Below are 24,345 nucleotides of genomic sequence, written 5' to 3' on the forward strand. Positions count from 1 at the left end.
GAGGATTTCAAGACCAGCTTAGCCAACATGGCAAAACCTTGTTGCTACTAAAAACACAAAAATTAGCCAGGCATGGTAGAGCAAGCCTGTGATCCCAGCTACTCAGGTGGCTGAGGCATGAGAATCGCTTCAACCCAGGAGGCAGAGGTTGCAGTGAGCCGAGATTGTACCACTGAACTCCAGCCTGCGTGACAAAGGGAGACTCCGTCCCCCCCAAAAAAAAAAAAAAAAAAAGATTACAACTACTTTTAAAATAGCTGTGGTTTCAGTTCTAAAACAATATAAAAGACATAAAATGGTTATGAAACATCACTTTTCTGAAAATTAAGGCTAAAACCCTGAATTGAGGATTCAGAATGAACTCAGAAACAATCTACTAAGAATCTATATGGTAAATCCTTTAAATGACATAATCTCTCTAAAATTCCTATTTTTACTTTATCAAATTCTCAATTGCTAGATTTTGTTAGTGGATTCTGGATCCTCTCACCGGAAAATGCTATTTGTATTGACACATTCAGGAGGCTTTAACTATGTAAAATAACCTGTATTGAAGACCACCTAAAATACATTCACAAATAGATATTTAATAAATTTCTTTTATAATTAATATGAACTGATTGCTTAAGGTAGTAATTTGATTAAATAAGAATATGAGAAGACATTTTGCAAAAGTGTAAACTGGTACATGAATTTGAGATATCAACAGAGTTACATTTTACATGCGGTTAAGTCATAAGAAAGGCAAAAGTAGAAAAAATTAAAATGATCCTTTAACTCCGGAGTCATACCCAGCAGGGGGATGCTCTCACAGTGAAAGGCACAAAGGAAAGAAGACTATCGGCAACATGGTGGGTGCCCATGTCCCACCTTAGGTCCACTCTGGGGCACATGGTCATTGAGTGGACGGGCATACCACATCTGTGCTACTTAAACTGGCCTCATTCTATATAGATTTTCCGCCTTCTTAGTGAATATTTAACATAAACGTTAAATGCATTTTTCAGTCACTCCCTAAGGAAAAAAAACAAAGCCTTCCAGATAACAGATGTCCTTTTTTTAAGAGGTTATGTGGCACAGAAGAGGGAGCAAGACATATTTAAGTTCCTATCACCACATGAGTGAGAAAACTGGCTCAGCAAATGACTTCACCTGTTACCTTCACAGAGGGGACAGAAGCCATGATGTGAGAACTCCCTCCCTGTCCCCATCACCCAGCACCCCATTCCTGCTTCCTTCAAGTGGCCTTAGAAGAAGAGGTGTCCCTCTTGTTAAGCCTGATCTCTCACCCCAGGCTCTCAATCTCACTGCAGATGACACCATTCTGCATTATTATCCCCCGTTTCTTCAATTTCGCTCTTTATTAGTTACTTCTATATAAACTCAAATTCCTCCAGTTCTAAAAAAATATAAAAGTCAAATCTCCATACACACAAACACCTCCATGTTAGGTGTTCTTTCAAATGCAAGACCCAGAAACATGACTCAAGCTAGTTAACATGTTACCAGTTCCTGCAACTGAGCAGCTCAGGATGGACCTGGCAAAGACACGGCCCAACTCAGGACTCAGGGGCTTCCTCTCACTCTCCACCTCTCTATTGTCATTCGCTGTGAGTGTGGAATTCAATTTAAGGCACGTGCTCCCCACATGGTGGGAAAAACAAATGCCAGCAGCCCAGACTATACCTTCAGGGCTTGCAATCCAAAGGAAGGGAGCTCTCTCTCTCCCAGCATCTATGTTTCAAATCTCAGAGGAGAATGGGATTCTCAGACACTAAATGGGAAGAGACAGGATTTGGCTACTCTTCTGCTTAAAACTCTTCACTGGAGTCCCAACATCTACCTACACCATAAGTTAAAACACTGTGCACTTAACTCCATGGTGCTACACACCATTACCTTTGCACACGTTCCTCTCTCTATAGTACCCTCATCCCCAACTTGTCCCCCTGGTAAAATCCTTTATCCATTATTCAAAACCTACTTCAGACCTAACCTCCCTAAAGAAGCACTGGCTGGTGTCTCCAGGAGGTCTTGCTGCTGTTCCTCCTCTGCACCTGTGCCCACCTCTATGGTTCCACCACACTCCTCAGTGCCACTCAGAACCCTCGTGGTAAATTTCATTGTTTACATGGCTATTTCTCCTACCAAACCATAAATCCTGGGCTTGTGCCTTATTAACATCTAAACACAGACTTACTTATGTCAGACATGCAGGCAAACACATACGCACTCACACACTCTTTAAAACAATGCTTGTGACTTGATTTTTGTTGTTGTTGATACAGGGTCTTGCTCTGTCACCTAAGCTGGAGTGCAGTGGCACAATCAAGGTTCACTGTAGCCTTGACCTCCTGGGCCCAAGTGATCCTCCAGCCTCAGCCTCCCGAGGAGCTGGGGCCACAGCACATGCAAGCATACCCAGCTAATTTCTTCATCGGTTTGTAGAGAAGGGGTCTCACTATATTGCCCAGGCTGGTACTGAACTTCTGGGCTGATCTTCTCACTTAACCCTTGCAAGGTGTTGGTATTACAGGCATGAGCAATAGCACCCAGCTTGATTTTTTTTAAATTCAAGGACAAGATAATTGTTTAACACATTATATTATTCTTAATTTTACAGAACAATAATTTATATGCCTTCTTTTTAAAATTTTTAAAAATTCAAATTGAAACAATTTGCTATTTTGAAAGTCAAGGTTTTTTTTGTTGTGATTTTGCGTTTCTTTTTGAGAGTCTTACTCTGTTGCCCAGGCTGGAGTGCAGTGGTGCGATCTCTGCTCACCGCAACCTCCACCTCCCAGGTTCAAGCAATTCTCCTGCCTCAGTCTCCCAAGCAGCCACGCCTGGCTAATTTTTGTATTTTTAGTAGAGACGGTGTTTCACCATGCTGGCCAGGCTGGTCTTGAACTCCTGACCTCGTGATCTGCCCACCTCAGCCTCCTAAAGTGTTGAGATTATAGGCGTGAGCCACCGCGCCCGGCCAAGTTTTTTTCTAAATAAAAAAATTCTTTGTAGTTCTATCTTGATACTCAGTTTGGTAACCAAAGATCAGTACTCTAAACACCTAGTAAAAGTATTATGCCTGTCCACAAATAAAGTACTTCCAAAATAAAAATCCAAATTATAAAAGTTTACAGCAAAATATTCTAGACCTACCAATTATCTCCCTTCTCAGAGTAAAAGATGGAAGCCAAACTTTTTTAGTATCTTAAACAAAACATCTGAGCTCGGACATTTACCCTATGTTCACTTTTCTCACATCAGAAGTCTAGACAACCTCAAGCCTTAGAGGGAGGGATGGCGTATTTGTGCTACATATATGTGTCCAAAGTTCCATTTACATTCCAGAGGTTATAAATGTAATTGATGAAAAAATAGCAAAGGAAGCATTATGACAAAATCACTTTGTACCAAACAAGGTCAACTGAGATAGACCATACTAAGACTGCCCGAAGAGTCTGAAATTACACCTCCCAGCTTTGTTCTAGTTGTAGAATGTCCACGTGGCATTAATGTCCAGGCAAATATTTATCACCTGCTAGGCCTGCCAAGGTTACAGGGAAGGCAATGAACACTAAAACACTGGAGGAGACTGTTTATCGTCTGCCCATGCTCCAATCAAATATGATAATCCTAAGTCTCCCTAGAAAAATGCAGAAAAATTGACCAGAAAGAGAGAAGCCAACATCACAGCAACATTTTTGGGAGGCATGCAAAAATTGCTGGGGTTTTGTTTCTATGTTATCATTCATTCTACTGGATAAATATATTTTCTGATATGTAAATTTCCTTTTGAATCAGATAACTAGCAGAAGCATAACATGACCTTCATAATCAGATGAGTCTCAGCTTTCCTGCTTGCTAGCAGACAAGGAGCTATTCTCACTGAGCTTCAGTTTCCTCAGCTGGGGAGAGGAACACTTCCTTTGTTACAGTTGCAAAAAGATTCAATGAGGTCATGATGATAATAACCAATAAAACTAAACATATGATAGCATTCTATCATTTCATTAAGGTCCAGATCCCATGTCCCACACCCCTCAGACACGCCACTTGGATCTTGCCTTTTCTTAAACTCAAAATGTAGAACACCAAACTCATCTTTCCCATCCTTGCCCAGGATCCCTTCCCAATTGTTCTCACTCTGTAGATGACACTCCTATTATCCCAAATACCTACCACCAATTATCAAATTATAGAAAGGTATTTATCTGTAGTCAGACTACGGTGAAAATGGCAGCCTCAATCCTTGCTGCTAGCAGGGCCAATAGAGCAACACTTAGTAAAGCACTGTGAATCATCATCAAATGTTCAAACCCAGCAATCTTACTTCAATAAAATCTATTCTAATGAAATATAGAAAAAGCTGCTCCTCAAGATGTTTACTGAAGTATTGTTTATATCAGGAAAAGGGAAGGAAGAAAAAAAGGAAAGAAGGAAGGAGAGAAAATAACACAATTTAACAATCCAGGAAATCGTAGGCTAAATTATGGGACACGGTCTTAACAAACAGTTGTACTTAAAAATGAGAGGAACAAAACATGAAAAATGCTAATGATAAAATAAAAGACATTTAAAACTGTATGTCAATTTGTTCCTACCTAGAGCGACATATGCACAAAACGAACTATATGACAATGCTGTGTTTTGCTCTGTTTGTATATACAGCATTTGTGAGAGACGGTTCTCTACTCTGGTCCAAACCTAGGTCATAATTTGACCTGAGTCTGGCTTATGATCCCCCAGCCAGCCTTAGCTTCTGCTTGTCAGGCTACTGTTCCACTCATTCCCTAGGACCCTACTCTACCCCTGGCCTATGCAGGACACTGTGGACATCCTCTGGGCAAAGGTCCTCAGTGCCAAACACCACACCTCGCTACTGCCCCACTGGACGCAGTGAAAGCCAGGCTGGTTTCCTTACCCTCCTATATCACTGCCACATTACTTCCACCACCAGCTCTTCCATCTTCCCTTGGTGGGAATTGCCCCTCCCCTCTACTTTCCCAAATTCTAACCTTGCTCTGTCCAGTGTGCAGCCACTAGTGACATATGACTAATGAGCACCTGAAACACAGCTAGTGTGAACCAATATGTGCTGTAAATATACAATATACAATGAATTCCAAAAACTTCGTATGAAAAAAAGATGTAAAAAATACTGATAGCATTTTATATTGATTACCTGCAGATATAATACATGTTAGAAACATGGACTTAAATAAAATGCACCATTAAAATTAATTTCATCTGATTCTTTTTACTTTTTAACATGTGGTCACTAAAAAAGATTAAAATTGCACATATGGCTCACATTATATTTCTATTGGACAGAACTAGTCTAACCATTCTTTGGAGCCCAGCATGAGTAAAACGTTGATATGATTTGGCTGTGTCCTCATCCAAATCTCACCTGGAATTGTAATAATCCCCATATGTCGAGGGCTGGGCCGGCTGGAGATAACTCAGTCATGAGGGTGGCTTTCCCCATGCTGTTCTCAGGGTAGTGAATAAATCTCACAAGATCTGATGGTTTTATAAACGGGAGCTCCCCTGCACAAGCTCTCTTGCCTGCCACCAAGGAAGACATGACTTTGCTTCTCATTCACCTTCTGCCATGATTGTGAGGCCTCCTGAGGCATATGCAACTGTGAGTCAGTTAAACCTTTTTCCTTTATAAATTACCCAGTCTCGGGTATGTCTTTATTAGCAGCGTGAGAACAGATGACTACAAACCTCCTTAAAGATGCCCTTATTTTTGTGACATTCTTAATTATCTCTTTTGTTCTCTGAAATCCTATAATGGATTCTACCATATACCCGACCATCTAATTACATAACACACCATAAATTTACTATTATTTTGTATCTGTTCTTCTCACTATATCAATGCCATTTCTATATCCTAATTTGGGACTCATCATAAACACTCAACTTTTAATTAGACACACTATCTGGCTAGGCATGGTGGCTCATGCCTGTAAGCCCAGCACTTTGGGAGGCTGAAGTAGGAGGATTGTTTGAGTCTATGAGTTCAAGACCAGCCTGAGCAACATGGCAAAACCCCGTCTCTACAAAAAATATAAAAATCTGGCCGGGCATGACGGCTCACACCTGTAATCCCAGCACTTTGGGAGGCCGAGTTGGGCAGATCACCTGAAGCCAGGAATTCAAGACCAGCCTGGCCAACACGGTGAACCCCTCTCTCTACGAAAAACATAAAAATTAGCCAGGCCCAGTGGTACACACCTGTAATCCCAGCTACTCAGGAGGCTGAGGCATGAGAATCACTTGAACCCAGGAGGCAGAGGTTGCAGTGAGCCAAGATGGCACCACTGCACTCCAGCCTGGGTGACAGAGTGAGACTCCATTTCAAAAAAAGAAAAAAAAATGAGCCTAGTGTAGTGGTGCATGCCTGTAGTCCCAGCTACTCCGGGGGCTGAGGTGGGAGATTACTTGAGCCAGGGAGGCCGAGGCTGTAGTAGTTGAGCCAAGGTCAAACTACTGTACCTCAGCCCGGACAACAGAGCAAGACCCTGTTAAAAAAAAAAAAAAAAAAAAAAAAAAGACAGGGAATCTTTGCTGGAGCAATATAGTAATACAGAGGGTTTTGTGGTTTTTGTTTTGTCAACAGTGTAGGGAGAACTGGAAGTCACAGCATCTAACTGCTCTTTGTTCTTCCTCTAACATAAGTAAAATCTGCTCCATGTCTTGACACCATGTGTCAAACCGGCCTGTGCCTCAGTTTACCCCTCTGTAAAATAAAGTTAATCATACCAGACCAGTCTATAATACATAGCCAAGCCAAAGTATCTACATCCAAATTGGAGTTATTACCATGACACTAAGAAATACTCTACTTCCACAACTAATTTTATGTTTCTCACCCGGTTGTTTTAAATACAGACTACTTTTTAGGAAAGAGAACAAATTCATCACTAGTATCAAAAATAAGAAAGACCGAGAAAAATTAGCTATCAAAATACTTGTCCAATCCTATTAATGGTGGGAGATATGTTGGGAAAGGAAACTGTTAAAGGCCTGCTTCAAGCTGAAGTCATTTATTCATCATACTCACAATCATCCTTGAAAAGGCAAACATTACCATGCCCATTTTACAGAGTAAAGAAACCAAGGTTCAAAGACAGGCTACGTAACTAGCTCGAGTCATGAAGCTGCAGGCAGCAGGGACAGGCTGCAAATACCCAAGTCAGTGGCATAATCTTTGTATACTTAAAAAAAAAAATCACTATTATCACTTCAAGATAAAATATATGAAAAGCAAAAGTGTTATATAAATACACACATAAAAATACAATAGTAATTACTATTCATTTCCTTCAAATAGTTTCCTTGATCTTGGCTTAATTCCTAACTTTTAGTTCAAGAGGCCTTTGTTTTCTAAGCAGACTTTTTTTTGAGTAGCAACCAAATAGAATATTGGGATTAGGTAGGAACTAGTGCATTAATGTACTATTTCTGAAGTCTTGAATAAATCACAGGAGCAAGTGAAAGTTTACATTAAATATTATGACTAGAACTCCTCAGACACATTTTACAAAAATCTAGTCCCTACAAAGATCACAGTAATAAACAAAGCAAACTGGGCCACTCCTCCCGTAAGTATATCAACAAAAATCATACACCTAAGGAAATATAAAAGAACTTCTCCATGTTACAAAACTGAGGTCATGATGAGTTTCGTGAAATGATAAAAGAAAGTTCCCTAAAATAAGAAACTACACCTTAGAGTGAAACTACAATTCCACAAACTTGAAAAGAAACAACTTTCTCAGAATAGGAACAATGTACTGTGTGCTAAGAAATAACCTGATCTAGGTTTACTTGATTCTGCCTTTATAAAATGTAGCCAACTTAATCTTGCAGACCTGGACAGAACAAAAGTGTAAATGCTAAAGCACAGAAAAAGGCTCGAAGTATCAAGTGCTTTAAAACACAGCTCAACTCTCCTTTATCAAAAATGTCCCTGCAGTAGGTGTTAATCAGTCACTACTAGGAACTCCACACAATGCAACCTGTGTATTGTGCAACCTGTGAGTGCATGGTATCTACAGGAAGTAGAAAATTCAGTTTATCAAGAACACCACACTTCACTCTCAAAAGTCTTGAAAACGAATCCCTGTAACAGTCACTAATTTACATTTCATTTCAGACTGAACAAGTCAGTGTAACCTCAAGGAATGTGAGACTGTGAATTACTTCACTTGGCCAAATCAGGTGTGGTTTGGTTTGGCTTGGGTTCTTTTCCCCCTCAGAGGTAGAATATAAATAGAAATAATCAGCAACTTCTGATCTCATGAATAAGATCTTTATTTAAAATCCTCACATGTTAAATCATTTTATGCAATATTCTTTCAAGTGACAGACACATTAGCACTAGGCAAGTTTTGTGAATTTTAGGACTAAAAGACACCTAGAAGAAACATAAGGTGTTCTTTCCTTCGCCACCAAATACACAGGCAAGTAAGTGTGTCTAGAGACAGCAAAGGTATTTTCATCCTAAAGAAAAGACTTAGGAGGCAAAAAATACAGAAAACAAAACATAGCCTAGGCGAACCAGCTTCAGATCACATGCAGCAGGTGACAGGAGGCCTTGTGGACACCTCACACCCACAGGGGTGAGCTTCATTACAGGTCAACTCCAAGCCCACCTGAGCTCCTCAGAACCTCCACCCGGCAGGCCATAAACCAGAAGGTGGCAGACACCATCACTGTCACGCTGATAATAAAGGAGAAAACCACCCCTCTCTCCAAGCAGGAAGAGAAGGCCCCTTCACTCCAACGACACAAAGAAACTGAAGCAGCCAAACCCAAAATAAAAATTAAATTTAAAAAGCAGCATGGGAAAACAGATGATAAATCTGCGCTGGGATCACTTGGAATCTCAGTCTATTTGGGGTCTCACACTCAAAAGTAAAAATAAAATTTAAAAGGAGGATGACAGAGATGAGAGCCCAATTAGGTCTGTGCTGGGTTCACTTGGGGTCTCGGTCTACTTAGAGTCTCAGACTCAAAAATAAAATTTTAAAAATGAAAGGGGGAGGTGACAGTTCAATGTGTGCGCGTGATGACCACTTGGGATCCAGTTCACTTGCTGGGAGGAGAGGGGACAGGTACCTCTGTGCCCGGCCTCCAGGTTCTCCGGGAGCGCAGGCGCCCGGCGAGAATCTGGGCTAAGTTTAACTCGAGGGCGACTGGAGCAGCGCCCGAGGGCCAGGCTGCGGCTTTCCGGAAACAAAGCCCCGGGGGTCCAAGCCCAGATCCAGGGAAAGGGGTCGGACGCCCACCTATCCCCCTCCCCCGCCTCCCAGCCACCGACCCCTGCCCAGAGGGGCGCCCTCCCAGCAGGTGCCCCGACCCCCGCGCCCGGCGCGCGCCTCACCCAGCAGCGCCCGCAGGTGCTTCAGGCGGGTCAGCACGTCCTTCTTCGGGTCCAGCACCTTCTGGGTGGACTTCTTCACATCCCCGTGGCTCCTTCGGGAGAACATCCCGCGGCAGGAAGCCCGGGCCCCGCCGGCGGGGCAGTAGGCGCCTGCGCCACGCGAATCAAAGCATAGGGTCGAGGCCGGCGCGTGTCGCGCGGGCCACTCGCCGCCCCCAGCCCGGCTGCTGCCGCCGCTGCTGCCGCCGCCGCTGCCTCAGCTGTGGCTCCAGGAAGGAGGGGCGGGCCGGTCACGGCGAGGGGCGGGGCAGGAAGGCGGTGTCGATGCGGGACCGAAGGCCCCGCCCCGCGGGAGGTGCCTCCCGGCCCCTTGGGCGCTACGCACGCGCACACAGCCCGACTCTCCTCGCGGGACACTAGCCCGTCCGCGCCAAAACTTAGAGGGGACGCGCTGAGAGCGCGGAGGAGGCGCTTCGAATCACAAAGGAGTTCCTCTCACGCACACGTTGTACTACAAATCCCGAGATGCACCGCGAGACAGTCCTCCAATCAGGCTGGCGGCCTTCGGCACGATGGGAGTCAATGGGCTGGCATTGGGCACGTCGCCCCGCCCTGCCGCGGGCCGCAATTGCTCCTGGGAAATGAAGTTCTCCAGCAGGCGACGCGCTGCGACCTCCTTTCCAGGGTCGCAGAAGGGCAGGGTGGCCCCTGCCCGCCCTCTGCCCCGGCAGCCTAGATCGTCCGTAGCGTCACTCTATCTCCTGCGCGCGCACCGCAGGAGATAAAGAGGAGAACATTTTCCTCTAGTGCAACGTGAACTACACACACACACACACACACACACACACACACAAATCTCAGTGAGAAAAGTGTCAAGGCTTTTCAAATGCAAACTATTTTTAGGTTTAGCTTCTGGATTCACACCAGGGAACGAGTCGAAGCCCCTCTGACCGTGCCGAAATCGCAGCTCTAATTTCACACTAAGATGAGTGGCTTTGGCTCTAAGGAAGAGCCTGCCCCGGTGAGGAGTTCAGCCGGCCCCTTGGTTCCTGGAACCCAGCCTCACTTGGGGTATGGAGGTCGCTCGCTCAGGGGGCTCCTTGGGATCTTGCCTGTTTGTAGGAAGGGTGTGTTCTCTGTGTTGTGCAAGCCACATGGCGATCCAGTAGCAGAACCAGAAATAGACCCTGAGGGATCTGACTCAGGCCTGTATACTTTTTAAAGCCAGGCGCCTATTCCCTGGGGCAAGACTTTGAGCTGGAAGATGGTCAGGAGATTTCTTACACTGTAGGATTGTATAGTGGCATCCGGATCCTGCAAGTTTTGACATCCTTTCAGCTTTTTCAGCAAGTACTTAAGGTAGAATCACGTAGTTTCCATCCAAATTGGGACAACACAACTGTCTTTTCCTCCTCTAGCTGAACTATAACTTAAGGGAAGAGACAAGGATTTACACACCTTTGTATCCCCATTCCTGAGCACAGTATTTGGCCTGTAGGGTCACTCAATAAAAGTTCATTAAATGAAATATAATAAAAAGCTAAAATAGTCCTACATATTTCAACCAGGCAGGCAAAAAGAAAAAAAAAAAACAAACTCACAGTTTTAGAGCCTCTCTCTATTTTTAGACTTATGTAATATTCCTTTGTATGAACACATTCAGCAATAAAAAAGAACAGGCTACTGATAAACCCAATAGCATGGATCACTCTCAGACCCAGAGATGAAAGCCCCACATTCAAGATGATGGCAGAGTGGCCCTACCAGCCTGAGTCCCCAGATGACAACACACATCAGGACCACAAACCTCCAAAAGTGCTACAAGAGAGCAAAATAATGTCTTAAGTCAAGGCATTTTGAGAATCTTTGTTACAGCAGTTGAGCTTGTATCTGATTATGCATAGCAAATCACAATGTTCATTGCCCAATTCCTTTAGGAGAAGATACCTTTCCTTACACTGACTGAACAAATAGAATATGCTTGTCTTAGGAAATTCTTTTTTTTTTTGTATTGCAAAGCAAGCTGCCATCATCATCAAACGTTTATTCAGCACCTCCAATGTGTAAGGCATAATTCTAAACCTTGGAGATAAAAGATGTATAAGGTGCATCTTCCTGACCTCCAATGCTTCCAATCCAGTTGAGGAGGCTGAGTGATTAGATACCTGTGGGAATAAATGACAGTGTACAGTGAACATGTGATACTGTCCAGCTTGGTAATGCCAGAAACAGGCATCTGTGCATATAGATTCATCTCACCCATCATATCTAGCCTTTACCCAGTAATGAAAATGTAGAACTCCAAATCTTCTCTTAAAAAGGAAGAAACATATAGTATTATTATCTTGGTACTTTTTCATCCACATGCACATACCATATGGCTCTTCTTACTTTCTGTTGTTCTTTCTAAATTCATTCCTGCTGGGCTGTGAACCCTTTGAGGGCTTCACTTGCTTTGTACTGAATTCTTTATCCCTGGAGTTATAGAGTGCCAAGTGTTATGCAGACATTAAGTGTTGTTGAATAAATGTCCTACAGTAATCAGCAAATAAGAATAATGAGATCAAAAGTTCAAAACTTGTAATGCAAATTAAAACTGCTCTGAAATACCATTTGAATTAGAACAAACAAACAAACAAAAAACATCCACAGAGACAAGGTGTGATAACACACTCTGGTCTGCTGGTAAAGCTATAGAAAACATAGCTGGTAGAAATGTTAGATGCTACAACTCCTGTGGAAGGAAATTTGGCAAAAATAAATATTTGCCTTTTGACCCAGAATTTCAATTTGTTTTTTTTTTTTTTTGGTTTTTTTTTTGAGATGAAGTCTGGCTCTGTCGCCCAGGCTGGAGTGCAGTGGCGCTATCTCGCCAGGTTCAAGCAATTCTCCTGCCTCGGTCTCACAAGTAACTGGGATTACAGGCATGCACAAACACAACTGGCTAATTTTTTTTTTTTTTTTTTTTTAAATTTTATTTTGAGACGGAGTCTCGCTCTGTCGCCCAGACTGGAGTGCAGTGGCCCGATCTCGGCTCACTGCAAGCTCCGCCTCCCGGGTTCACGCCATTCTCCTGCCTCAGCCTCCGGAGTAGCTGGGACTACAGGCGCCCGCCACCACGCCCGGCTAATTTCTTTTTGTATTTTTAGTAGAGACGGGGTTTCACCGTGTTAGCCAGGATGGTCTCGATCTCCTGACCTCGTGATCCGCCCGCCTCGGCCTCCCAAAGTGCTGGGATTACAGGCTTGAGCCACCGTGCCCGGCCAACTGGCTAATTTTTTTGTATTTTTAGTGGAGACGGGGTTTTGTCATATTGGCCAGGCTGGTCTTGAACACCTGACCTCAGGTGATCCGTAGGCTTTGGCCTGCCAAGGTTTTTTTTTGTTTTTTTTTTTTTCCTTTTCCTTTTGACAGTCTTGCTGTGTCCCCCAGGCTGGAGTGCACTGGTGTGATTTTAGCTCTCTGCAACTTCTGCCTCCCAGCTTCAAGCGATTCTCCTGCCTCAGCCTCCTGAGTAGCTGGGATTGCAGGCACGCGCCACCATGCCTGGCTAATTTTTGTACTTTTAGTAGAGACAGGGTTTCACCATGTTGGCCAGGCTGTTCTTGAACGCCTGACCTCAAGTGATCCACGGGCCTCAGCCTCCCAAAATGCTGGGATTACAAGTGTGAACCACCATACCCAGCCAGAATTTTGACTTCTAAGAATCTAGCCTGCAGATATTATAATATATAACACTGGAAGGATTTAAAAAAAAAAACCCTAACATTAATGCCTACCTAAGTGGGATGGAGAAAGAGGTGGAAAGGACTCAGTAGCCTCTCTGAGTATACCTTTTTATATTTTTTTCACTTTTGAGCCATATAAATGTTTTACATATTCAAAAATTGAAACAGAAAAAGACAAGCCTGAAAATAAAAAATAAACGGAAAAAATAAACCTAACAATATATGTAATTGGTAGCGTAACTCTATGGAGAAATAAATATAAAACCATGCGTGGAAGTGTATTCCTTTCAGTACTATTTATAATAGCCAATGTAGTGGGCGGAACAGTGCCCACCCTTCCCCCAAAAAAGATATGTCTATGTCCTAATCCCTGAAAACTGTGACTGAGACTTTAATTGGTAAAAGGATCTTTGCAGATATAATAAGATCCTCGGTTACCTGGGTAGACCCTAAACCCAATGACAAATGTCCTTATAAGAAACAAAAGAAGTGAAAACATAGAAACAAAGGAGAAGGCCACATGAAGACCAAGGTAGAGATTGAGGTTATGGATCCACAAACAAAAAGACCCCTATAGCCAAGAGAAACTGAAAAAGGCAAGAAAGGATTCCCCCCGGAGTCTTCCAGAGGAAGCCCAACACCTTGATTTCAGACTTCAGGATTCCAGAACTGTGAGAAAATAAATTTCTGTTGTTTTTAAGCCACCCCATTTTTGGTAATCTGTTGCAGCCACCCTAGAAAACAAGAACTACCAGATGCCAGAGAGAACCCTGTGATTGTCTAACAAGGTGCTTATATACACATACTTCTATAAGTGGCTAATTTAATCCAGTTCGTCCACACAGTGTAGCACTATGGAGTACTATGCAGCTGTTTAAAAATCATGAGAACATTTCCTGTGTACTGATTTGACACAATTTTCCGGATACATTGTTAAATATAAAAGGAGCAGAATATTAAAACTATTTTTTTTCAAAAAGAAACACTGGAAGGATAAATAAAAAGCTAACATTAATTCCTACCTAAGTGGGATGGAGGATGAGGTGGAAAGGAATGAAAAACGGTCCTCTCTGAGTATACCTTTTTATATATTTTTTTCACTTTTGAACCATATAAATGTTTTACATATTCAAAAATTAAAATAGAAAAAGACAAACCTGAAAATCAAAAATAAATGAAAAAAATAAACTCAACTCAATGTAATTGGTAGCATAACTATATAGAGAAAATAATTATTTCAAGAGATTTTTGAAAACAGTATTCTGATTGTGCCTCCTTAGAGGGATATATTCTAAGGGCAAAAAGATCTGCAAAGAATTAATAATTACTATTAGGAACCAAGATTTTCAGAGTAAGAGAAAGGAGATGCAAAAATATCACATCAAAGAAAATGTGAAAACTCTGTAATACTAGATTTTACTTCAAATATCTATTTGAGCTCACAATTTAAAAATACACACGTGTTGGCCGGGTGTGGTGGCTCACACCTGTAATCCCAGCACTTTGGGAGGCCAAGGCAGGTGGATCACGATGTCAGGAGATTGAGACTATGCTGGGCAACATGGTGAAACCCTGTCTCTACTACAAATACAAAAATTAGTTGGGTGTGGTGGTGCATGCCTGTAATCCCAGCTACCGGGGAGGCTGAGGCAGGAGAATCATTTGAACCAGGAAGTCAGAGGTTGCAGTGAACCAAGATGGCACCACTGCACTCTAGTCTGGCAAGGAAGCGAGACTCCGTCTAAAAAAAAAAAAAAAAACAAAAAACACATGTGTCAAGGTCATACATGAATGAAATGAATGAATAAAAAGAAGGCATATGTTCTTTTCTATACAGATATTGGCTGGATGCAGTGGCCCATGCCTGTAACCCCAGCACTTTGGCAGGTCGAGGCAGATGGATCACTTGAGGTCACGAGTTCGAGATCAACCTGGCCAACATGGTGAAACCCCGTCTCTACTGAAAATACAAAAATTAGCCAGGCATGGTGGCACGCACCTGTAATCCCAGCTACTTGGGAGGCTGAGGCTGGATTGCTTGAACTGGGAGGCAGAGGTTGCAGTGAGCCAAGAACATGCCACTGCACTCCAGCCTGGTCCACAGAGTGATACTTCATCTCAAAAAAAAAAAAGAAAGAAAGAATAAAAAAGCAGATATGCAGTTGTCCAACAATATTTATAAAAAGACTTTCTTTTTTTTTTTTTGAGATGGTGTCTTGCTCCGTTGCCTAGGCTAGAGTGCAGTGGCGCGATCTCAGCTCACTGCAAGCTCCACCTCCTGGGTTCACACCATTCTCCTGCCTCAGCCTCCCGAGTAGCTGGAACTACAGGCGCCCATCACCACGCCCAGCTAATTTTTGTAGTTTTAGTAGAGATGGAGTTTCACCGTGTTAGCCAGGATGGTCTCGATCTCCTGACTTCGTGATCCGCCCACCTCGGCCTCCCGAAGTGCTGGGATTATAGGCGTGAGTCACTGCGCCTGGCCTATAAAAAGACTTTCTTTCCCATATTGAATTAACTTGGAGCGTTGATCAGTTATCAATCAACCGTGTACGTATCTATTTCTGGATTCCCAGGGGTTCTGTTTCACTGATACGGTTGTTTAACCCTAGACCATTACCCCTCTGTCTTAAGCTTTATTGAAAGTCTTGATTTCAGGTAATGTATATTATCTTTGTTCAAGATTATTTTGGTTATCTAGGTCCTCTGCAGTTTCATATAAAGTTTAGAATCAGTTTGCCTATTTCCTTAAAAAAAAAAATCTGCTACGTGTTCTAGTTCTTCTAATCTCTATAAGTGCCTAGAAGCAATCATCTCCAGTGGTAATGAGGTATTGGTTTCCAAATACCATTCTCCATCCTAAGTAATCACGGTTCTTTTTTTTTTTTTTAATGAATTAATTTTTTTAAAAAATAGAGAGAGGGTTTTGTCATGTTGCCCAGACTGGTCTCGAACTCCTTGACTCAAGCAATCTGCACACCTCGGCCTCCCAAAATGCTAGGATTACAGGCGTGAGCCACCACACACAGCCATAATCAGAGTTCTTTAGAAAAATGGCTGATTCCAGGTCTGGAGCAAGGAAAATATAGGGAATACATAAAACTGTACTCAAAGGTCAATGGGAAAGATTCAAAACAAAGGAGTCTATAGTCAAATGTGGGATAATTTGATCATCAAAAAGAATAATGACTGTGATTTATCATAAATAAAAATTCAGTCCTGGCATGATGGCTCACACCAGTAAACCCAACACTTTGGGAGGCTGAGGCAAGAAGATCACTTGAGCCCAGGAGTTTGAGACTGAACTGGACAACATAGGAAGACCCTGTCTCTCCATAAAATAAAATTTTTAAATGTAATACATACATAAATAAAAATTTGGGAATTTATAATTATATTCAAAAGACTTTTTTTTTTTTTTTTTTTTTTTTGAGACGTAGTCTTGTTCTGTGGCCCAGGCTGGAGTGCAGTGGCATGATCTCCGCTCACTGCAAGCTCCACCTCCCGGGTTCACGCCATTCTCCTGCCTCAGCCTCCTGGGTAGCTGGGACTACAGGTGGCTGCCACCAGGCCCAGCTAATATTTTTTTTGTTTTGTATTTTTAGTAGAGACAGGGTTTCACCGTGTTAGCCAGGATGGTCTCAATCTCCTGACCTCATGATCCACCCACCTCGGCCTCCCAAAGTGCTGGGATTACAAGTGTGAGCCACCTCGCCTGGCCTCAAAAGACTTTTTAAATTTACTAGGTAAATATTTCAAGCAGAGGACATTTCTTATACCTTTGTTGTTTTCAACAGACTTTCATCTGGCTAAAATCTCTTCTCAGTAACAAGTGGGAAACTTGACCTGAACTGGGTGTGTACTTTAAGATCCTAATCAGCCAGGCGCAGTGACTCACACCAACACTTTGAGAGACTGAGGTAGGAGGATCATTTGAGCTCAGGAGTTCAAGACCAGACTGGGTAATATAATGAGACCCCTATCTCTACAAAAATATTTAAAAATTTAAAAAATTAGCTACTCAGGAGACTGAGGCAGGTGGCTTGCTTGAGCCTGAGGTGCAGTGAGCCATGATCCCACCACTGCACACCAGCCTGTGGCACAGAGCAAGACCCTGTCTCAAAATAAAAAAACAAGTAACAAAGAAAAAGAAAAAAGTTCCCAACCACAGGACAGTGCAAAGATTTGTCATCCTCTGTCTTCGTCACATACCAAAGAAACATCATGCTTTCCTGATAACACCAAGTTGGATTTGATTGTTCAGGAAAACAGTAAACATGACAAAGTAAGCAAAATGGGATGAGAGCTCAAGAAGGCCTCAATTCATTCATCAAATCTTCAATTTATTCATCACTAAACTCATCAATACCTTATGTTGTCTGGAGTAAAATTTCAGATTTTTTGTTTTTGCGTATAAATTCAAACCAACGAAGAGTTATTGCTATGGCTAAATTGTGATGACCATAGTTTTGCAATTTCCCATTCTTTTCTATTGTACTGAAAATTGGTCTTTCAAGGCCCTATGTGACAACTGCAACCTGGATAATCTTTGAGATTAAATATTTGTCAAACAACTCTACAATTCTTTGTTGCCAGGCTTGTGCCCATCACAGCGCCAGAGTCAACACTCAATCAATAATTGTTGAATGAATAAATTCATTCACTTACTTGCTCATCAATATCTCAGTATTGTAATTAGGGAATGTGTTCAGTACAATGTTTTCAAATTAATTAAATTTTTATGCACCTAAATTTTAAAATTCTACTCTTCTTTTCCTAGAACTTTTTCTGAAAGATGCCTTGGGCTTCCTGTCTGCTTAAGCAAATTACTCATTATTTGTGAAACCATAATTTATCCTTCCCCTCCCCACTCCAACCCCCTCTATCTGTTTCTAAATTGTTGCTACTACTTGCAACAAGGGAGAAATGCCTGGTAGGCCCTCCCCATCTAATGTCAACCATCTCTTTCCCAAACACTCAATCACTGCTATTGCAGACAATTTGTTTGCCTTTTTAACTTCAATAATTGCAATCACTCTAGATGCATAGAACTTTAAGTGCTGTAGTTTCCAGATAACCTAAAAGTTACTGGATGAGGCACAGTGGCTCATGTCTGTAATTCCAGCACTTTGGGAGCCTGAGGCAGGAGATCACTTGAAAACAGGAATTCAAGACCAGCCTGGACAACTTAGCAAGGCTCCATCTGTACAAAAAAATGAAAAATTAGTTGGGCAAGGTAGCATGCACCTGTAGCCCTAGTTACTTGAGAGGCTGAGGTGGGAGGATCACTTGAGTCCAGGACTTTGACGGTGCATTGAGGTATGATCGTGCCACTGCACTCCAGCCTGGGTGACAGAGCAAAAATCTTGTCTCTAAAAAAATAAAAAATATATATATAAATAAAAGGTCTTGTGGCATGTGTGTTTGTGAGTTTCTCAGGTAAAACATGGTTAAAAGCATACAGAGTAAGTGGAGAAGAAAGATGCAGGCTGAAAAGAGAAAAGAGAATGTCCCAGAGGAGCTTAGCAGGCTTAAAAATATTCTCCAAGTAGACAATGATGTCTTAATGAAAGACATTCAAGATAGCAACTGTGGTGGTGCCCAAACATTGACATGGGCTGGGTGCAGTGGTTCAGGCCCGTAATCCCAGCAGTTTAGGAGGCCAAGGTGGGAGGATTACTTGAGACCGGGAGTTGGAGACCAGCCTGGGCAACATGGCAAGACCCTGTCTCTACAAAAAGTTAAGAGAATTAACGGGGTGTGGTGGTGCGCTCCTGTAGTCCCAGTTACCAGAAGTCTGAAGAAGGAGGATCACCTGAGCCCAGGAGTTCAAGGCTGCAGTGAACAATGATGGCGCCACTGCACTCCAGCCTGAGTGATCCTGTCTCAAAAAAGAAAGAAAGAAAGAGAGAGGAGAAAAGAAAAGAAAGAAAGAAAATGCAATGTCAGATAAAAGATGAAAAAGATGACATGAAAATGGAAACTGAGATTAAGAGAAACAAAAAGACTTCTAGACCAGAATGGATAGTACCCAATATGGATTAACCAAAGGCAAAGCAAGATAAAAGAAAGGGGAAAAGCAAACCAAATGCAGCGAAGGCAGAGAAGGGTTTGGTCTGGTAGACCCTTAAAAATTTGGGGCTGGGGCCGGGCGCCATAGCTCTTGCCTGTAATCACAACATTTTGGGAGGCCTAGACAGGCAGATTGCTTTGAGCTCAGGAGTTAGACACCAGCCTGGGCAACATGGTGAAATCCCATCTCTACAAAAAGTTACAAAAGAAATTAGCCAGTCTTGGTGATGCGCACCTGTAGTCCCAGCTAGTTGGGAGGCTGAGGCAGAAGAATCGATTGAACCCAGGAGGTTGCAGTGAGTTGAGATCGTGCCACTACACTCCAGCCTGGGTGACAGAGCAAGATCCTATTCTAAAACAAATAAACAAAAATTTGGAAAATGCCACGAGACAGATGATTGAGTAGAATGTATACAAATGCATACTTTGATTTCAGCTCCTACCAAATGAAAACTATTTCTTTTCATATTTTAACTTGGCCTTTTTTATTGAATTCAAACCCAACGTAACTCCTCAGGTTTGTTTTGGGAACTTGAACAAAATATTTTCTTTGTTGCATGAAAACCACACTGATATTTTAATTGGATGCTACTCAATATTCAGGTATCAAGCATCAAAATTCTGTCAAGTATTAATTGTTGTAATTGTCCTTATAACTAAGTAATTATAGTCAGGAAAAATAAAACAATGATGTACTGACAAATTTTCTTAACTCAGATTTAAAGAAAGCTGTTATGTAAGCATATCAGTAATTTTAAAAAAGCATAAAAGTTATAAAAATATAACATTTTGGGAGGCCAAGGCAGACGGATAACTTGAGGTCAGGAGTTCAAGACCAACCTGCCCAACATGATGAAACCCTGTCTCTACTAAAAATACAAAAAGTAGCCGGGCATGGTGGTGCATGCCTATAATTCCAGCTACTCAGGAGACTGAGGCAGGAGAATCACTTGAACCCAGGAGGTGGAGGTTGCAGTGAGCCAAGATCGCACCATTGCACTCCAGCCTGGGCAACAACAGGGAAACTCCATCTCAAAAAAAAAAAGAATGAGACCCTACTGTCTCTGTTTTCCAGATGGTACTATATCTGTATACACTTAAAATATATGTTATCTCCAAAAATATCTCCTATTAGTTTACTTTATAACAGGAAACTACTAGTTTTTTTTCTTTCCAAATATCTGTCAAGCAAGAAAATTTAATACTTTAAACTTGACTATAAATCATTTTATGTGAGAATATCACTTAAGGCAGACTTTTAAAAGTTTTTGGAAATGTACTAGCCATTTTGACATGTCTGATGGATGCCTGGTAACAGAGTAATGCCTGAGGGAAAAGAAAACCAATCATTTTTCTGAATTTATTCAAGCAGATGTATTCACAGCTGTACATTTCAACCACAATGTCATCTGCTTTGGATATATTTTCATTTTTTAGTCATCAGAGCAGTATCAATATATAAGCATTGAACCATGGATATACATCAACATTAGAAAAATATAACCCCAAGGGTACATACCATGAGAACATTTATAAGTAAAAAAAAAAACAACAACATATCTTTGAATGATAATGTTGCGAAAATCAGGAATTGTGGAAACTATCTAAGCAGTAAATAAGACTGAATAGAAGACGATTCACAAAGTCTAGAGAGAGATGAAGTTACACAAGGTGAGGAGCCTGCGAAAGTTTGTTCATTACCTCACACCGTCCCTGGTAGACAAGGTGCCACCATTAGGTTTAATATTAGATAAGATGTTCTCCTTGATTTAGAACTGGGTGTTAGATTTTCTAAAAACAAAAACAGATAATGGAATGTCAACAAAAACTATTCATTCAAAACAGAGACATTCATCGCACAGTTTGTTTTATTTGGTAATTCCTGTAACTTTCTAGAAAAAAATCTCGAAGTAATTCTTGGGAAACATAGTAATTGTTGGGAAACATAATACAATAATACAAATTTTTTACTAATCCAAATATGAATCCACATATATGTCTTAAACTGAGACTCTTTTTACCTGGTGTTTCAGACAGAATCCTTAGTTGTAAGCAACATAAATTGACTTTTTAAGTGAAAGACAACTCATTGGAAGAATATCAGGCTCACAAAATCAATGGGAGATCTGAGAACCAATAATTAGAAAAGTAGAAACTCAGCAAGCTCCAGGTGGCCCAGACAGGTCACAGAATATGCTGTGTAGTATCAGCATACAATAGCTTTCATAACAACAAAGGACCCCTAACCATCCCTCACATCCTCAAATTCAAAGTTTCAACAGAGAATGACCAGTTGGCTAAACCTTGGTCAGATGCCCAGTTTATACATTCACCCTGTTGGCTGCCATGGGACAGAAAATCTGAGGTGCTAGACCCCTTTGTAGTAGGAGGTGGGCATCACCTCCAAGCAGAACTATACAGGATAGGAAATCCCCCACCCCCAAAAATGGGGAGTTTTGTTGGAGGAAGGGCTTTTGGATGCTGAATAGCTAAAATAACAACAATTGCAAATCAATACATCTTCCACAAAGGAATAAAGAGAATAGAATCCTCATTATTTACCATTCACTTGGCATAAATTAATATCTGTCCTGGAATACGGGAATTGTCCACTTAATCAGGCTGATTTATAATTAAGATCTTGTACTTTAGTAAGATGATTGAAATACATAGTTTACTCCTTTCAGTAAATCCTTGAGCAAGAATTATATTTGATAGTTTTTTCCTGAATTTTAACTGCGAAATCCCTGATGTTACTTATATTTAGGGTGTATAGGGTGTATATGAATTATGCAAATATTAGACTCATCATAGTAAATAATTGGAAAGACTTGGATCATATTTTTAAGAATTTAAGAATTCGTATGTCACAGAGCATCACTAAGACATTCCCTTGACGTCTTCAAAACACTGGCCTTCAGGAACCTTTCTCTTTATATTATTCTTTGTCTGTTCTTATTTTTCTTCTTTTCTCTGAATTGAGCTTTCCCTTTGTAAACCACCCGAATATTTATCACTTTTTATTGTCCTTCTTGGCAATCTTTTTGATCCAGTCAATAGTCTTGAGTCCCTACCCTGTGCTAGTTTCATGCATGGCAATGAAGTTATAAAGATCATAAGAATATGGCCCCAAGCCCCAGAGACACCACAGTCTAATAGAGGAGACAGTCACAGCCCTTACCTCAGAGAACTCACAGGCCGGTGTAGGAGACAGACACCTAACTAGATAATAGTAATTAAAAATAGCAGCATGTACTGGGCAGTATAGGAGAGACCAGAGAGAACTGGGCAGTGGGAATAAGGGGGGAGCTCAGAGAAAGCTTCCTGGAGGTGACACCTGAATTGGGGAAAGGAGCTGAATGCACCCAAGGTCAAAGCAAGGAGGTGAGATGCAATGGGCTGTGTGAGGCTCACCAGAAGCAGATTGGTTTGTGTGGTTATCACCCAGGTTTGTGTTTGTGGCTGTATTTCGCATACTATGGGTTACGGAAATGTGTATGTGTTCTTGAAGCCCTGTGAAAACAGAAAGAACAGCAGGGCCAAACAATCATAAAAGGCGATAATGCCAAAATGGGAAGAGACAAGTGAACTTCCCTGGAATGTGTGGAAGGCAGGATAGGATGACAGCAGACCCAAAGGCTCCAATTCCCAGTCTTTCCCCATTACTACCTTTGCAGTCTTCAATGGGTGACTGAATTCTCCAAGACTCTCAAAGGCTCAGTTTTCCTCATCTATAAAATGGAGATAAACCTGCATTGGGTTATGTATTCTATCTAAGAAGTAAATGAGCATAAAAAGAATTGAACACAATATGTGGCACAAAAATGTTCAATACATAGGTTTTTTTCTCCACTCTTCAGAAACTTAGAACAAGACCATTTCTGTTTGCTAAGATTACTCATTTGTGTGCTCACTTGATTTTTAAATGTGTTGAATGGGAAGGATTTACACAGCTGTGGTTTCCCGTGGTTCTGCATAGCTCACACTGGACACCACCAGAACAAGTCAAAACAACGACCCAGAACCCTTGATTCTCCACTTTTGTTATGTGCACTCTTTGGCAAGGAGGGGCACTTTCACTGATGCCCCATTATAAGAAGTGAAATATCCCCTCTTTCTGGACCATAAATGAGAAGAAAGCTGGCCAAGGCCGGGCCTGGTGGCTCTCACCTGTAATCCCAACACTTTGGGAGGCTGAGGCAGGAGGATGACTTGAGCCCAGGAATTCAAAGCTTCAGTGAGCTATCATCATGCCACTTTACTCCAGCCTGGACAACAAAGTGAGACCCTGTCTCTTAAAAAAAGAAAAAAGGAAAGCCCCTCATTTGCTTTGCCTGTGTAATTCTACCCTACCCCATACCAACACTGGTCATGATATAGCTTAGGTTAAATGATTTTACATAATTGTCAAGAGTATTAGGAAGAACATTCTGGAATCATAAAAGGTTTCGAGAGTGGAATGCAACTGACAGATATAGTCCTTCATTGTAAAGAGAAAAGGTAACCAAAGCTGGTTAGTGACTGGCTGTTCCCAGAACTAGGGAGGAAACCACTTGCCTGGCTCTGCAATGATGCTTCTGGCCTCTTTAGGATGGCTGGAAAATGCCGTCACATCTGAATACCATTTTTTAAAGCAGTTCCATGCACTTATTTCACCTGCACTCAGAAAAGCTGTATGGTTGGCACAAGGTCATCCAGCTCACACAAGGCAGGTAAAAAGACAAACCAGAACAGGCACTTGGAAAAGCAGGAAGGAAGTAAACATATGCCTCAGTTTGTCCTCTGGAAGCTGGAAGTCAAGATAGACCAGTTCAGAGAGAGTAGGAAAGGCTCTTGAAGGCGACTAGATAAAGAATAGAATATTTTTAGCCATAGAAAGAAAGAACTCCAGGCATTCATGGCCACAGGGATGGAACTGGGGAACCTGATGTTAAGTGAAATAAGTCGGGCACAGAAAGTTAAACATCGTATGTTCTCACTCATATGTGGAAGCTAAAAAAAAAGATCTCATAGAAGTAAAAAGTAGAACAGAGGATATTGGAGGCTGGAAGGACAGAGGGAAGAGGGGGATAGGGAGAGATTTGCTGAAGCATACAAAATTACAGCTAGATAGCAGGGATAAATTCTCATGTTCTATAGTGC

General features: G+C 41.7%; 1 protein-coding gene across 4 annotated transcripts in view; it reads right to left on the reverse strand.

Annotated features, from left to right (window-relative positions):
- Positions 1–9,667, reverse strand: part of RALGAPA2 (Ral GTPase activating protein catalytic subunit alpha 2) — a 321,485-nt gene extending 311,818 nt beyond the window's left edge. For 3 of the 4 annotated variants that reach the window (XM_050745427.1, XM_050745428.1, XM_050745429.1), the window contains exon 1: positions 9,404–9,661. In XM_050745427.1, the coding sequence (XP_050601384.1) occupies positions 9,404–9,509 (106 nt within the window). In that variant the 5' untranslated portion in view covers positions 9,510–9,661. Of the gene's footprint in view, positions 1–9,403 lie in introns of all 4 variants that reach the window. The other variant, XM_050745426.1, reaches the window with a different exon arrangement.
- Between the last annotated feature and the right edge of the window lie 14,678 nt (positions 9,668–24,345).

Source organism: Macaca thibetana, chromosome 10, assembly GCF_024542745.1.
Source record: "Macaca thibetana thibetana isolate TM-01 chromosome 10, ASM2454274v1, whole genome shotgun sequence".
Classification (NCBI taxonomy): domain Eukaryota; kingdom Metazoa; phylum Chordata; class Mammalia; order Primates; family Cercopithecidae; genus Macaca; species Macaca thibetana.